This window comes from Lepidochelys kempii, chromosome 2 (genome assembly GCF_965140265.1).
Source record: "Lepidochelys kempii isolate rLepKem1 chromosome 2, rLepKem1.hap2, whole genome shotgun sequence".
NCBI classification, from domain to species: domain Eukaryota; kingdom Metazoa; phylum Chordata; order Testudines; family Cheloniidae; genus Lepidochelys; species Lepidochelys kempii.
Genome location: NC_133257.1, coordinates 61,488,136 through 61,503,478, shown reverse-complemented (window position 1 = coordinate 61,503,478; position 15,343 = coordinate 61,488,136). Strand labels below are relative to the sequence as shown.

The following is a 15,343-nucleotide window of genomic DNA, read 5'->3' as shown; positions in this document are numbered from 1 at the left end:
ACCTTCACATGGATACTTGATGTTTGCACACCCACTGAGTTGCAGATTTTGGAAAGGCTTAATAGGAAAAGACCTTTCCACCTATCAAGAAGCCTACTCCTCAATGGGACCTGAACCTGGTTCTTTCAGTACTCACTAAGTCTTCCTTTTGAACCATTAGCTTCTTGCTCCATGTCTCTCCTATCCAGGAAGGTCACATTCCTGGTAGCCATCACCTCAGCCAGGAGGGTTTGTGAGCTTGGAGCACTGATGATGGATCCTCCTTACACTATATTCCATAAGGACAAAGTTTAATTATGTTTACACCCTAAATTCACCCCCAGAGTAGTCTCAGAATTTCACATTAGCTTGAACCTTTTACTTGCAAAGAATAAAACCTATCAGGAAGTCTCCTAGACAATTTGTCATCTTAACGGAACGGGTCGGGGGGTCAGGCTATATCCTGATAAAGAATCTCAAAATGGATCTCTGGCTGTATTTTGCTCTGCTATCAGTTGTCTAATCTTCCCCCTCCTTTTGGGGTCAGAGCTCATTCTACAGGAGGTCATGCAACATCTATGGCATCGCTTCAAGAGGTGCCTCTACTTGATATCTGCAAGGCAGCAACATGAAGTTCCATCCATGTTTGTGAGACACTATGCCTTGGTGCAAGACTACTCTGCTGATGTATCTTTTGGAATGTTAGTCCTTTGTTTGGCTCTGCCATCTACAACCTCACATCTTTCTCCTATTTGAATACTGCTTGTCAGTCACTCATAGTGAAATACAAATAGGGACCAGCACTCAAAGAAGTAGTGAAAGTTATCTGTCTTATAGTAGCTGGAGGTTCTTTGAGATGTGTGGTACCTGTCTATATTCCATTACCCACCCTCCTTTCCCTCCACTTTGGATCATCTCTAATTCATGCTAGAGAAGGAATTGGGGAGGTGGTTGATTGGCCCTATCCTTTATCTCCTCGGTTGGAGGCACAAGTTGAGCCCAGGGTGTATATGTGGACCAGTTGACACAGTTTTCAAAATTTTCTGGCTCTGGGCACATGGAGCGTGTGTGTACCCTACCCACAGTGGAAGACAGATAGGGACCACACATCTTGAAGAACCTCTGGTTACTGTAAGGTAAGTAACTTTCTCTTACTAGACTCTGGGGGGTGGGAGTAGCGGGGCAGCCAGTGGCTACTTCCTGATCTTAGCGCAGATTAATGTGGTGTTTTCCGAAGATATATAGTGTGGAGCTTGGGAACTGACAGCGCACGTACTGTGACCACTGAGGGAAAAGAAATATGTGCACTGTCGGGGTTGTCAGCACTGGCATTCATAGAATCATAGTATATCAGAGTTGGAAGGGACCTCTGGAGGTCATCTAGTCCAACCCCCTGCCCAGAGCAGGACCAATCCCCAACTAAATCATCCCAGCCAGGGCTTTGTCAAGCCTGACCTTAAAAACTTCTAAGGAAAGGGATTCCACCACCTCCCTAGGTAACGCATTCCAGTGTTTCACCACCCTCCTAGTGAAAAAGTTTTTCCTAATATCCAACCTAAATCTCCCCCACTGCAACTTGAGACCATTACTCCTTGTCCTGTCATCTGCTATCACTGAGAATAGTCTAGATCCATCCTCTTTGATCCACCTTTCAAGTAGTTAAAAGCAGCTATCAAATCCCCCCTCATTCTTCTCTTCTGTAGACTAAACAACAGCAGTTCCTTTAGCCTCTCCTCATAACTCATGTGTTCCAGACCCCTAATAATTTTTGTTGCCCTTCTCTGGACTCTTTCCAATTTTTCCACATCCTTCTTGTAGTGTTGGGCCCAAAACTGGACACAGTACTCTAGATGAGGCCTCACCAATGTCGAATAGAGGGGAAGGATCACGTCCCTCGATCTGCTGGCAATGCCCCTACTTATATATCCCAAAATGCCATTGGCCTTCTTGGCAACAATGGCACACTGTTGACTCATATCCAGCTTCTCGTCCACTGTCACCCCTAAGTCCTTCTCTGCAGAACTGCTGCTTAGCCATTCGGTCCCTAGTCTGTAGCGGTGCATTGGATTCTTCCATCCTAAGTGCAGGACTCTCCACTTGTCCTTGTTGAACCTCATCAGATTTCTTTTGGCCCAATCCTCCAATTTGTCTAGGGCCCTCTGTATCCTATCCCTACCCTCCAGCGTATCTACCGCTCCTCCCAGTTTAGTGTCATCCGCAAACTTGCTGAGGGTGCAATCCACATCATCCTCCAGATCATTAATGAAGATATTGAACAAAACTGGCCCCAGGACCGACCCTAGGGGCACTCCGCTAGATACCGGCTGCTAACTAGACACGGAGCCATTGATCACTACCTGTTGAGCCCGACAATCTAGCCAACTTTCTACCCACCTTGTAGTGCATCCATCCAGCCCATACTTCTTTAACTTGCTGACAAGAATACTGTGGGAGACCATGTCAAAACCTTTGCTAAAGTCAAGGAGTAACACGTCCACTGCTTTCCCTTCATCCACAGAACCAGTTCTCATCATAGAAGGCAGTTAGATTAGTCAGGCATGACTTTCCCTTGGTGAATCCATGCTGACTGTTCCTGATCACTTTCCTCTCCTCTAAGTGCTTCAGAATTGAATGCTTGAGGACCTGCTCCATGATTTTTCTGGGGACTGAGGTGAGGCTGACTGGCCTGTAGTTCCCAGAATCCTCCTTCTTCCCTTTTTTTAAAGATTGGCACTACGTTAGCCTTTTTCCAGTCTTCCGGGACTTCCCCCGATTGCCATGAGTTTTCAAAGATAATGGCCAATGGCTCTGGATGCTTCCTGAATCACAAGATTGAAGAAGATTGCGGGAGAGCGAGGATGTCATAAAAATAAAGGGAAGGGTAACTATACAGTGCTATAAAATCCCTCCTGACCAGAGGCAAAACCGTTTCACCTGTAAAGGTTTAAGAAGCTAAGATAATCTCGCTGGCACCTGACCAAAATGAGCAATGAGGAGACCAGATACTTTCAAAGCTGGAGGGGGGAAAACGAAAGGTCTGTCTCTGTGATGCTTTTGTTGGGAACGGATCAGGAATGCAGTCTCAGAACTTCTGTTAGTTAGTAAGTAATCTAGCTAGAAATGCATTAGATTTCCTTTTGTTTAATGGCTGGTAAAATAAGCTGTGCTGGATGGCATGTATTTTCCTGTTTTTGTGTCTTTTTGTAACTTAAGGTTTTGTCTAGAGGGATTCTCTATGTTTTGAATCTGATTACGCTGTAAGGTATTTACCATCCTGATTTTACAGAGGTGATTCTTTTACCTTTTCTTTAATTAAAATTCTTCTTTTAAGAACTTCATTCGTTGTTGTTCTTCAGATCCAAGGGTTTGGGTCTGTGTTCACCTGTACAAATTGGTGAGGATTTTTATCAAGCCTTTCCCTGGAAAGTGGGTGTAGGGCTTGAGGGGATATTTTGGGGGAAGACGTCTCCAAGTGGGCTCTTTCCCTTTTCTTTTTCTTTGTTTAACACGGTTGGTGGTGGCAGCATAGGGTTCAAGGACGAGGCAAAGTTTGTACCTTGAGGAAGTTTTTAACCTAAGCTGGTAAGAATAAGCTTAGGGGGTCTTTCATGCAGGTCCCCACATCTGTACCCTAGAGTTCAGAGTGGGGAAGGAACCTTGACAGAGGAGTACAGCATGATGTGGGGGTTGCTGACCACACACTGATTTGGCTTGGGATGCAAATTGCAGGACATCATGCATAGAACTGCCTAAATGATTACTAACTTACTAACAACATACCTTTTCCTATTTAAAAAAACAACTACTAGGAAATTCAATGGCAAAAAAATGTGTTAATGTAGAGTTAAGGTTGCTTGGTGGTATGTTGTCCCCTTGCAGAACACTTAGTTGGCAAAACTCAAACTTCTGAAAACCTGGAAATGCAGACTTAAAATTGTCCATGCAACCTTAACTTGGTCCTCTCTCAGCAATGCCACGGTACCTCCTGTTAATACACACATGTTTATGCTGCCAACCCCAAAGTTGCTGAAATGTACAAGCTCTTCACCTCTCTTTACAACCCATTCACTCTCACGCATAGGATTCCATCTGTCACTACTAGAGAGGGGAAGGAAGGTTGCTCTTGGCTGTATCCTCTCTGAGCGATGCTTTGATATGCACGTAGCAGATACTCACACTGGACCTTGGCATTAATAAGATTCATGGAGGTTCCAAATCATGGTGTACACTCACACACTTAACCAACTCCCCAGAGAGAATACCATGTGGACAACTTAATCTCTTTGCAGCCTTTTACAATTCCCTTATACTTACTGTTGACTGCAACTGGAGTGTTTACAAATAATTCCCGTTTGCTACTGCTGGCTCCAGGGGACCAGAGGGATGGTGGATGAGCAACTCTCTCTCCTTTTTTTTTTTCTTTTCTTTTTGTCCTTTAACAGTGTTGGTGGAATCCTGTGGGTGAGAGTGAATGGATTGTAAAAGGAGGTGAAGCACTTGTACATTTCAGCAACTGTAGGATTGCAGAGTAAATGTATGTATGTTAATTGCGGCATTGCTGAAAGATGACAAAGTTAAGGTTGCATGCGCAAACTTAACTCTGCATTTCCTGGTTTTCAGAAGTTTGAGTTTTGTTCAGCTCAGTGTTTTGCAAGGGGACAACATACCATCAAGCAACCTTAACTCTATGCTAATGTAGTTTTTTGACTTTGAATATAGTTGGTGTGGAAACAGGAAGCTAGCAGCTAGGAGTATTGCAGTAGTGAAGCACTTCATACTCTTTGCATGTTTCACAGTTAAAGAGGGACTGAACAGCATTTGTTGTAAGAGCAAACTGACACAACCAGCATGAATCTGAGACGCACACAGTGACCTGAACACCACTAATTCAACTGAGGGCATTCCAATTAAGTAGAATTATTATCCTCATTAAGTAGCAGTCCATGCCACTGAATATTACTAGGTTTAGATTGGCTCTCAGAGAGAAGTTCAATGTTCGCTAGTTAAGTAGAGTGTGTGTGTAATATGCCTATAATAGCAGGCCCTGGCCTACACTTAGAATTTAGATTGACCTTGCCACCTTGCTCAGGGGCATGAAAAATTCACACTCCTGAAAGCTGTAGTTAGGCTGACCTAACTACTGGGGTGGCGGCCTACCTTCGTTGATGGAAAACCTTTTCTGTTGATGTAGGAAGTGTCTACACTATGTGTTGCTGTAGCATCTGTAGTGTAGACGTGGCCTAATACACTGTTGGTTTAAAAAGTAAATTTGTAAGTTGTCTGTAGGGATAGAATGGCTAACAGACGTACTGTGTCATAGCCATGTCTTGAGTAAAATAAAAGATGCTGCTGTGTTAAAATCTGGACCTGATAACTTTGGTATGGGGCTCTGGGAACACATAGGGAACAACTCTCAACAAACATGTTTGTGTGAATGGGTGTTTAAATATGCCACTGATGAAGATACGAAAAGGTAAAAAACCGTTGAAGAAAAGAGTGTAGAATGCTTTGTAATTAATTTAAAACTAAAAGATGTGCAAATGAAATCTTCTGTTTGATAAAAACCTCTTGTAATTTTAAAGTTAAATATGATAAGCTTAAATGTTAAATTCTAACAGGTTTTAAGAATTTAATACATTTTTTTACACCTGAATTCTCCAGTTCTGTTCATAAATAGATGAGTACTAATGTCATTGTATATACTGTCTTGCAGCTAAGTGATGAGGAGGTAAACATCTAATCTATTGCTGCTATCTCAAATACTTATATACCAAGTTGGTTATATAATACACAGTTGGTTATGTAGTATTCAACAGCTGCTGGCACAGGTTGATCCATAAATGCACATTTAGCGAAGCACCTTGGTGTTAATGACCAGCAAAATTGTTAAATAAATTCAGTTTTTCTTTTGAAATATTGAATAATCTTTACTTTCTACTAATTAGGTCATTTAAAAAAATATGAAAATATTTCTAAAGTGCATAGCAGCTGGTAGAGAAATGTCTTTTGGGTGTATTAGGATAGTTTTGAAACTAGCTTGCATGCTTTTTGCATTTGCATGTTACCTTCATTTTTCTTCTGAGGCTACCAATTATCAATAAACATTTTTTTTTAAAATTAGATATATAACAGACACCCTATATTTTGAAAAAAAATTGCTGTAACTTCTTTGTTGATTTGAAAATCTAATAAAAATATAACAAAGAATATCTCCTATTCCTTTCTCTTTAATTGCTAGTGTTCTGAAATGTTTATTGTTAAGTCTCAATATTTATTTCTTTTGCAAATTGAACTGTTACAGAGCTAGTATTTTTCTTCGAAGCATTCTTTCAAGAATTTACCTAACCATAACAGGAATGAAAATGCTGTCAATGTAGAAATCTGGCAGTTTTAGATACTAGTATAGACCACTGAAAATATTTGTATTCTGGACATTGCAATCATTTATTTCCTAGAAAATCCACAAAAGCTTGGTTTTAGAGACACTATGAAAGCGTGTAAATGTAGATTTACTTGTATTTTTATCTATCTTGAAAATTTTCATTCATTTACTAAAAAATCATTTAAAAAGACATGTACATTTGCTTATAACAACTAGAAACGTGACAGTTGAGGGGCACAGGAGGGTTTGGCACTGTACACAATTGAGGTTCAAAATATCTACGGCTATGGACATAATAAATTAACCATATTTTTTATCTTTAGCCTAACAGACTGAAGCAGTTTGGTTTGACAGAAAGAGCTTCTGAAGAGAAGGCACCACCTGAAAGGCCCAGAGTAGCTTTCCAAACTCCTGTACCTGCACCTACTATTTCACCAGTGAATGAAGACTTTCACAGAGGATTATCCAACACCCTTGGTGAAATAGTGGCTCCCAGGTGCTTGTCTATAATGTTTATTTTGTGACTGTATGTTTGATAAGTTGGTTAGATAGAAATTCTGCGGTTACACGGATTATTACCTTTCAGAACGACTGCAAAGCAGACCATTGTGGTGCTTTTCCTTTCACTTCTAATAGCTAGTTAAGAGTGAAAGCAAATATTTTCAAATTTTTATTTTTTAAGTTAATGAAAAAAATTATCTAGATAAAATAATAAACTTTTAATGAATGTGTTTATTTCTCTAGACCTCATTTTATTCATATACACACACACACACACACACACACACACACTTGTTTGTGCGCGCTCTCTCTTTCTCTGTCTGTCTCTCTGACTGACACACACACACACACACACACACGTACTTGTTTGTGCGCGCTCTCTCTTTCTCTGTCTGTCTCTCTGACTGACTGAGGGCTTGTCTGCACTGCACGGTTAGGTCGACGTAAGCTGCCTTGGGTCAACCTAGCTGTGGAAGTTTCTTCACTTAAATTTGGCTCTTGCTGACATAAGTGCCGCTCTACACTGATATAGTAATGCCATCTCCCTGAACAACGTGGAGTGATGGTTGATGTAATTAGGTCAATGTTGTGTCAGTGTAGACACTGCATTGCTTAGTTGATTGTTAGTGGCCTTCAGGAGCTGTCCCACTGTGCCCCACACTTTCAATACAATCAGTACAAGCACTCCTGGTAAGGATGCGCTCCGCCGACACAAGGAGCCAAGTGTGTGTGCACACAAGCAATTTAATAACTCTGGTGGCTGTAAGCTGACATAAGGTAGGCCAACATAATTTTGTAGTATAAACATGGCCTTAATCTTTTTCAGGTGTACATTTTTGTTTTCTTTTGGACATGCTTATTGATTGAGAAATTTTGGGAGGCTGTATTGGTGAAAATCATAACACTTTCTTAGTGAATGTTTTCATGGAGTTAGTCATGAATTGTAGATTTATTACGTCTATCTAGGCATTTGCATGTTGTGGGGCATTTAAGTGAGATGAGTGTGCGATATAAAAATTGAGGCAGTACAGTTTCACAATTGAGGCTCTATGTTTTAAATGAGAAAAGTATATATTACTGTTTCCCTGTTAGAACATGAGACATAAAGGATATAAATCTCAAATTTAAGAAATGGGGACTCAAAGTCTTATGTTTCATTTGGAGACTGTGTAATAAACAGTCCTAATTGAGGACCAGATTGTGCATGGACCTTAAATTGTTGAGCAATATAGGGAGGGTACAAAAAACCTTCCCACTACCCACACCTGGCCTGCGTAAGTGTCAAGTAGGATTGCAGCCCTTGTGCACGTGGATGTGTCTTGTGCAGGGACTGCTTGATTAGTGCTCTTCAGGGGTGTGCTTACAAGGCACAACCAAGTCTTCAGTGAGAAGTCTTAACTGAGTTAATTCTAGAACTTTCCCATACAGTGACTTATCTGATTTTGTTTTTGTCCTGCTTTCTCATTTAGTAGCCGAATAAAATATAAAAAAAGGCCTTGTTCGTTTCTTTTGATATAGGATTGCACCTCTGCCTCCACCTCCACCCCCAACTTTGACAGACAACTACAGAACTCCCTATGATGATGCATACTATTTCTATGGGGCTAGAAATCCTTTGGATCCTAATCTTGCATACTGTAAGTTGACTGCTTGGCAATCAATGAACCAAAATAGAAGCAAAAAGTTATTTCCTGAATGGAAGAAGAAACAAAGGGAGAAATAACAGTTTGAAGTAGAACAGATTGTCCTGGTAGCTAAATAAAATAGATAAAATGAAGGAAAATATCCTATAACACAAATATATTTACTAGTGGATTTAAAAATCAATTTGTATCAACTGTGGGGGATGACTTTCAGAAGTGCTGGAGGGATTTAGGAGCACAAGTCCATTGACTTTCACTGAAAATCTCTTCTCACTGTGAAACCTAACTGCTCATGGTTTTGAAGTATTTTTAAGATAGTGATAAATGCTGAGCCATTGCTTTATGGTAGAATTTTCTTTATGAAAATTTTACCGCAAGAAATCCAGTTACATTTGAGGCCACAGATTCTTTTTATTTTAAAAAATTGTAAGCACAGTTTCTTTACATTATGTTGACATTAGAGTGGGCCAATAGCTATAGTTAAGTTTAAGACTAGCTTTCTGTTTGACAGACATTTATATAAGTGCTCTAAAATTCATATGAATAATTGGATTGGCTTGAAAACAGCTGTGCCCCATTGAGATGGGAATGGTGTTAGTGGTCCAAATTTGAGTTGTGTGAGCAAGGGGCTTCCAAGATACTGCCCTCATAAAAAAAATCATAATTTTATAGTTCTTGTAACTGTTACACACCTGGGGTTCAAACTCTGGCTCTGATCCTTCTCAATCTGCTGTCACCTGCTTGGGATTGATTTTAGCTATTGTACAAAATTGCCCCACCCCTTTGAGGAAGTTTGAGTGAAGTTGATAAGCCAAAGGAAGTCACTGGTGCAAATGCAGCAGGATGGGTTTGTTGCATACGAGAGGGTTTGCAGGCAACCTGAGGTCAGAGTAAGTGGATGACTCAAGCTGACATTGTGTGCCCATAGAACTTCAGCACTACCCATGTACTGCAAGTTCAAGTCCTGAATGTGGCAGCTTTCTGAAAATGCGTGTTATGCACATTAATTGCTCTCTGACTACTTTCCGCAAGTGCTCCTTCTGGAAAATGTTCCTGAGAGCAAAGCTTTTGGTTTAAGAGCCAGTATTTCAAAGTCTAAATACTCAGATTTTATTTTAGAACTATTGCCAAGAAGAATAGCTTTAATTTAAGCTATGTCTACACTCGCACTTTTAGCAGTAAAACTTTTGTCGGTCAGGGGTGTGAAAAAAATACACCCCAACCGACATAAGTTACACCGACAGAAGCGCTGGGTGGACAGTGCTAGATCATCAGGAGAGCATCAGCCACCGACGTAGCTACTGCCACTTGTTGGGAGTGGTTTAATTTTGACGATGGGAAAGCTCTCTCCAGTCGGCATAGAGCAGCTACACGGGACAACTTACAGCAGCGCAGTTGTATCGGTACAGTTGTGCCGCTGTAAAGTCTCTAGTGTAAACATCACCTAAGTCGAGGGAAGATGGAAGAATCTAGTAAGCAGCAGCATTAGAGTAACGTAATCATGCTGCATGCCTCCTCACCAATTTCTTGAACAATGGGACGGGTGTGAACAAAGAAAAGCAAATAGCTGGGATTCTCATCAGAATCAGCATGATCAAAGGGGTTTCTAAGCATCAGGAAAGGCAGCCATAATAGGGACTGTCATAAGGTTAGCATTAATTAGTGCGGCACCAGGATATTTTTGTGAATCAAAACAGTAATTTATGAAATAAGTTACTAAATCATAACGATCATGAAAAAAAAAAAAGAAAAAAAAATTCCATTATAATTAATCCAATCTACCTCAAAGAGCTGAAGTTTCTGTGAAATTGGGGTTGAAAGGCAATATCCGACACTGGAAAACTTTAGTCACATAAACAATAGTCATATCAAATGTGAAATGATATTTTGCCCCATAAATTGCCATCGTAAAATCAAGCAGTGCACAAATGACAGTAGACATTTAAAAATGACCACTAACCCAAAAGGCAGAATTTCTGTATACCCTTTTTCACTCCTTTAAAATGGAAATCCTGTTGCTACTGTCCCAGCATGATATTGCTGGGCCACATTCAGGCCAGGGTAGAATTAATGGTGCAAGTTGGGGTAATTTGGTCAGAGGATTCCTCAAATACAGATGCGGCCTCACTAAATTACTGATTTTAATAATCAGAATGCTTTAAAATCTATAGGGAGATGATCTTGAAAACTGATATGCCATCATATGGGTTGGGGTACAATTTGTGTTGCAAATTTTGGGTTATTTGATAAATGGGTTCCCTATATAGATCCCCCTAGATTATATACTCTTAATTTTCAAATTCTCTAAAGTCCGTAGTGAAATTATCTCCAATACTTGTATGACACAACAGGGATATGTATAGACTTTGTGAGACAGGAGAGGAGAACACTTTATTGAGATGAATTGTGTCCATTCATAACTCTCAGACCTATTATGTCAGCTTGTATTCATCCATGGGGAGTACTGATTCACCTGAGAACATCCCATTGACATGAATGAACCCACTTCACACTTCTGCAATTTTCCTAGGCTGCAGAGGTTTGTACAGAGCCCTTTTCTCCTTCACTAACCCCCAAAGTGGACTATGGATTCTGGGGCTTGGCACCACTCCCCCTTGTTGCCTCCAGATGGTAGATGTGCTGCTCACAGCACACTGGCTACCACATCCCTTCCTCTTCATGGGCCCTTCAGCCATAGTAGGAGCATGGAGGGGCCAGAAGGAGAGCAGAGCTGATACCTGAGTGTTGGTGAGGGTTTTTCAAGAAAACCTTGTGCACTCCCACAACCCCAGCTGTTCTCCATTCACTCCCTGCTCACTAATACCACCACTTCTTTGAGTGCTTGTTCATGTCCATTCCAATTAGCTGTGCGCGCGCCATAACAGCCGGAAGATTTTTCCCCTAGCAGTATCTGTAGGGTCGGCTTGGGCACCCCCTGGAGTCATGCCCTCATGGTGCTCAATATAGTGCCCTGCCAACCCAAATCCCCTTCAGTTCCTTCTTATTGCCTGTGACGGCTAGCTGGAACTCCCTATTGCTCTTGCCTCGGCAAGCGTATGCTTCGCAGTATTGTGTTTATGTAGTTCGATTCAGTAGTATAGTTAGTATAGATAGTTTTGTCTCATAAGTTTCCTTTGGGGGTTCCCCTCACCCCATGTTGCCCCAGCTCTGGGGTGTGCCTCAGTCCCCAGGCTTTAAGCCGTGCTCCGACTACAGCAAGTTTATGACGAGAAGTGACTTGTGCACTTCGTGCTTGAAGTGTCTTGGGGAGGGTCACCTTAGGGACCGCTGTAAAATGTGTAGGGGATTTCGCCCCCGGACCCTCAAGGACAGAGAACAGCACCTCTGAGTTCTGCTTATGGAGGCAGTGCTTCAGCCTCAGTCAGACCCCAGCACGGCGGACCCGATCCCAAGTACCGCCTCCTTGGTGCACAGCGCTCCAGCACTGTTGACGCACGAGCCAGTGCTGAGAACGGATTCCTCTAAGGACCCTCAACACCGCCACAGCTCCACGCACAGGTCCCAGGCACCAGTCTCACTCACCAGTGCCTCATAAAAGAGAGACTGACAGAGGGCGCTCCCTGACCAGGTCTAAAGACCAGGTGGCCAGCAACCCCCCATCAAGTGTCCAACTGGTGGGGCCTTCGTCGACTCCTGCCTCAGGAGGGGTCCTGTTGAGTCCGGACCTGCACCGCTCGCCAGTCCGCTGCTACAAGGGCCTACAGCTTCCCTCAATGCCGGAAGCATTTGAGGCAGCATCAGACCTTTTGGCATCACTCGCCAGTGCCGAGTGGCTCCGCTCCTCTGTGGTCTTCACAGTTGGAGACCTTGGAGTTGGAAGCGGAGTCATCGCACTCCAGTAGGAGCAGATCTCGCTCCCACCGTGACCGACAGCCCTACTCAGCACAGTGGCCAGGACAGTGGCAGGCTCCTCAGTGGCCCTTCTGGACACCCTGGGCCTATCACCAGAGCTAGGGTCCCAGACCAGCGTCAGTGGCCTTGGCATCCTTTGGGCCGCCACACGCCCTCTGCACCGCTGCAGGGGACCCATCCGGCAGGTGCACTGACGTCGACAATCTCTGCACCGATACCTCAGTTTGTGGTGCACAACACCCACTTCCAGTTCACAGTCCTTCCATTCGGCCTGTCAGTGGCGCCTTGAGTATTTATCAAATGCATGGCAGTTGTGGCTGCGTTTCTGCGCAGGCGCCAGGTACGGGTGTTTCTGTACCTCGACTAGCCACTCCAGGGCTGAAGTAGAGGCGCAAGTCGAATTCATCATAGCAATGTTCGACAAACTGGGCCTTCTCCTGAATCTGGGAAAGTCAACTCTGTCCCCCGTTCAGAGGATAGAGTTCATGGGGGAGTGCTGGACTCGACACAGGCTAGGGCATACCTACCGGAATCGAGGTTCCGGGCCCTGGATGACATCATTTGGAGTCTCAGGCATTTCTCCACCACCACAGCAAGGAATTTCTTCAAGCTCCTGGGACACATGGCCACTTGTACCTATGTGGTGCAATATGCCAGGCTCAGACTCTGGCTGCTCCAGTCATGGCTTGCCTCAGTGTGTCGGCTAGTCAGGGACAGTTTGGACAGGGTTGTGACTTTGCTTCACCTGGTCCTCAACTCCCTTCTGTGGTGACTTGATCCAAAGCTAGTGTGAACAGAGGTCCCCTTCTTCAGCCCCCAGCCAACTCTCTTGTTGGTTTTGGATGTATCGGATTTGGACTGGGGGGGGGTGCACCTTGGAGACCTCAGGACACAAGGCATCTGGACTCAGGCGGAGCTTGCTCTCCACATCAATGTCAGAAAGCTGAGAGCGGTACGCCTGGCATGTCAGACTTTCCGACCCCATTTAAGTGAGAGATGTGTATCAGTGATGACAGACAACATCACGGTGATGTTGTATATCAACAAACGGGGGTGCACGCTCCTCTCCCCTATGCCAGAAAGTGCCTTGTGTGGAGCAGTCAGTACACCTGCAAGCATCGAACCCCCTGGGGTTCGGAATGAGTTAGCAGACTATCTCAGCAGGTTGCTCCACGGCCACAAGTGGTCCCTACACCCGGACATCGCAAACTCCATTTTCCAGCAGTGGGGCTTTCCCCAGGTAGACCTCTTTGCCACATGGCACAACAGGAAGTGTCAGCAGTTCTGCTCCTTCCTGAATCACAGCCCGGTCTCCATAGCAGATGTGTCCTCCTTCCCGGGGGAGGCTGTCTCCTATACACATTCCCGCCTACCCCTCTCGTTCACAAGGTGCTCCTCAAGATACAGAGGGATTGGGCGGTGGTAATATTGATAGCCCCAGCCTGGTCCCACCAACACTGGTGCATATTGCTTCTGGACATGTCCTTGGAAGCCCCAGTCACTTTGCTGCTCTTCCCCCAACTCAGGATCACGGCTGTCTCCAGCACCCGAACCTCAAGTCGTTGGACCTCACGGCATGGAAGGTCTGTGGCTAAATCCAGTGGAGTGTTCCTACTCAGACCAGGTTAGACAAGTTCTCGTTGGCAGTAGGAAACCCTCTTCCAGGGCTACCTACTTTGCCAAGTGGAAGAGATTCTCAATTTGGTCGGCACAGCATCATTTGTCCCTGACACTCGCTTCTATTCCATTCATATTGGACTACCTTCTCCATCTCAAGCAGCAGGGACTGTCCATGTCATCAGTAAGGGTTCACTTGGCTGCCATCTCTGCCTTCCATCCAGGTGCAGAGGGCTGGTCGGTCTTTGCCAACCCTATGGTCAGCTGTTTCTTCAAAGGTCTCGACAGACTATAAGTGCAAGTTCGACAGCCAGTCCCGGCCTGGGAGCTCAACCTGGTCCTTTCCAGACTCATGGGACCGGCTTTTGAACCGCTAGCTACATGCTCCCTGCTCTAGCTCTCGTACAAGGCGGTTTCTGGTACCGATAACCTCAGCCAGGAGGGTGTCTGGGCTCAAGGCCCTAACATCAGAGCCTCCTTACATTGTGTTCCATAAGGAAAAGGTTCAGCTGAGGCCCCACCTGGCTTTCCTCCTGAAGTTCGTCTCCCATTTCCACATGAACCAGGACATCTTCCTCCCAGTGTTCTATCCTAAGCCACATTCAAGGGCAGGGAGCAGAGGCTTCACTCGTTGGATGTCCGCAGAGCATTTGTCTTTTACATCGAGAGAACAAGGCCATTCCGAAAGTCTCTGCAACTTTTCGTGGCTCTGGCAGACAGGATGAAGGGTCTTCTAGTCTCTTCTCAATGAATTTTGTCGTGGATCATGTCCTGCATCCGAGAGTGTTACAAACTGGCAGAGGTGCCTGCCCCTTAGCTCACTGCGTACTCCACCAGGGCGCAGGCTTCTTCATCAGCGTTCCTGGTGCAGGTTCCAACCCAGGAAATACGCAGAGTGGCAACGTGGTCCTCCATACATACTTTCACTGTGCATTATGTGATTACCTAGCACGCCAGAGACGATGCGGCCTCTGGTAGAGCAGTGCTCCAGTCAGTGGACAACTCTGACCCCTCCTCCATAACTTAGGCTTTCGAGTCACCTGATTGGAATTGACATGAACAAGCCCTCGAAGAAGAAAAAACGGTTACTCAACGTCTCATAACCGTTCTTCAACGTGTGGTGTTCATGTCCATTCCAATACTCACCCTCCTGCCCCGCTGTCAGAGTAGCTGTCAAGAAGGAAATGAAGGGGGGTTGGGTCGTCAGGGCACTATATTGAGTGCCATGAGGGCATGACTCCGGGGGGCGCCCAGGCCAACCTTACGGATACCGCTAGTGGAAAAATCTTGTGGCTGTCCTGCACGTTACATGTGCGCACCTGATTGGAATGGACATGAACAACGCATC

At 44.3% G+C, this 15,343-nt stretch overlaps 1 protein-coding gene across 15 annotated transcripts in view; it reads left to right on the top strand.

The window, feature by feature from the left end:
- CSPP1 (centrosome and spindle pole associated protein 1) overlaps positions 1 to 15,343 on the top strand; it is a 178,579-nt gene that overhangs the window by 71,770 nt on the left and 91,466 nt on the right. For all 15 annotated transcript variants that reach the window (XM_073330932.1, XM_073330936.1, XM_073330945.1 and 12 more), the window contains 2 exons: positions 6,685 to 6,857; positions 8,381 to 8,499. In XM_073330932.1, coding sequence (XP_073187033.1) covers positions 6,685 to 6,857; positions 8,381 to 8,499 — 292 coding nt within the window. The remainder of the gene's footprint in view (positions 1 to 6,684; positions 6,858 to 8,380; positions 8,500 to 15,343) is intronic.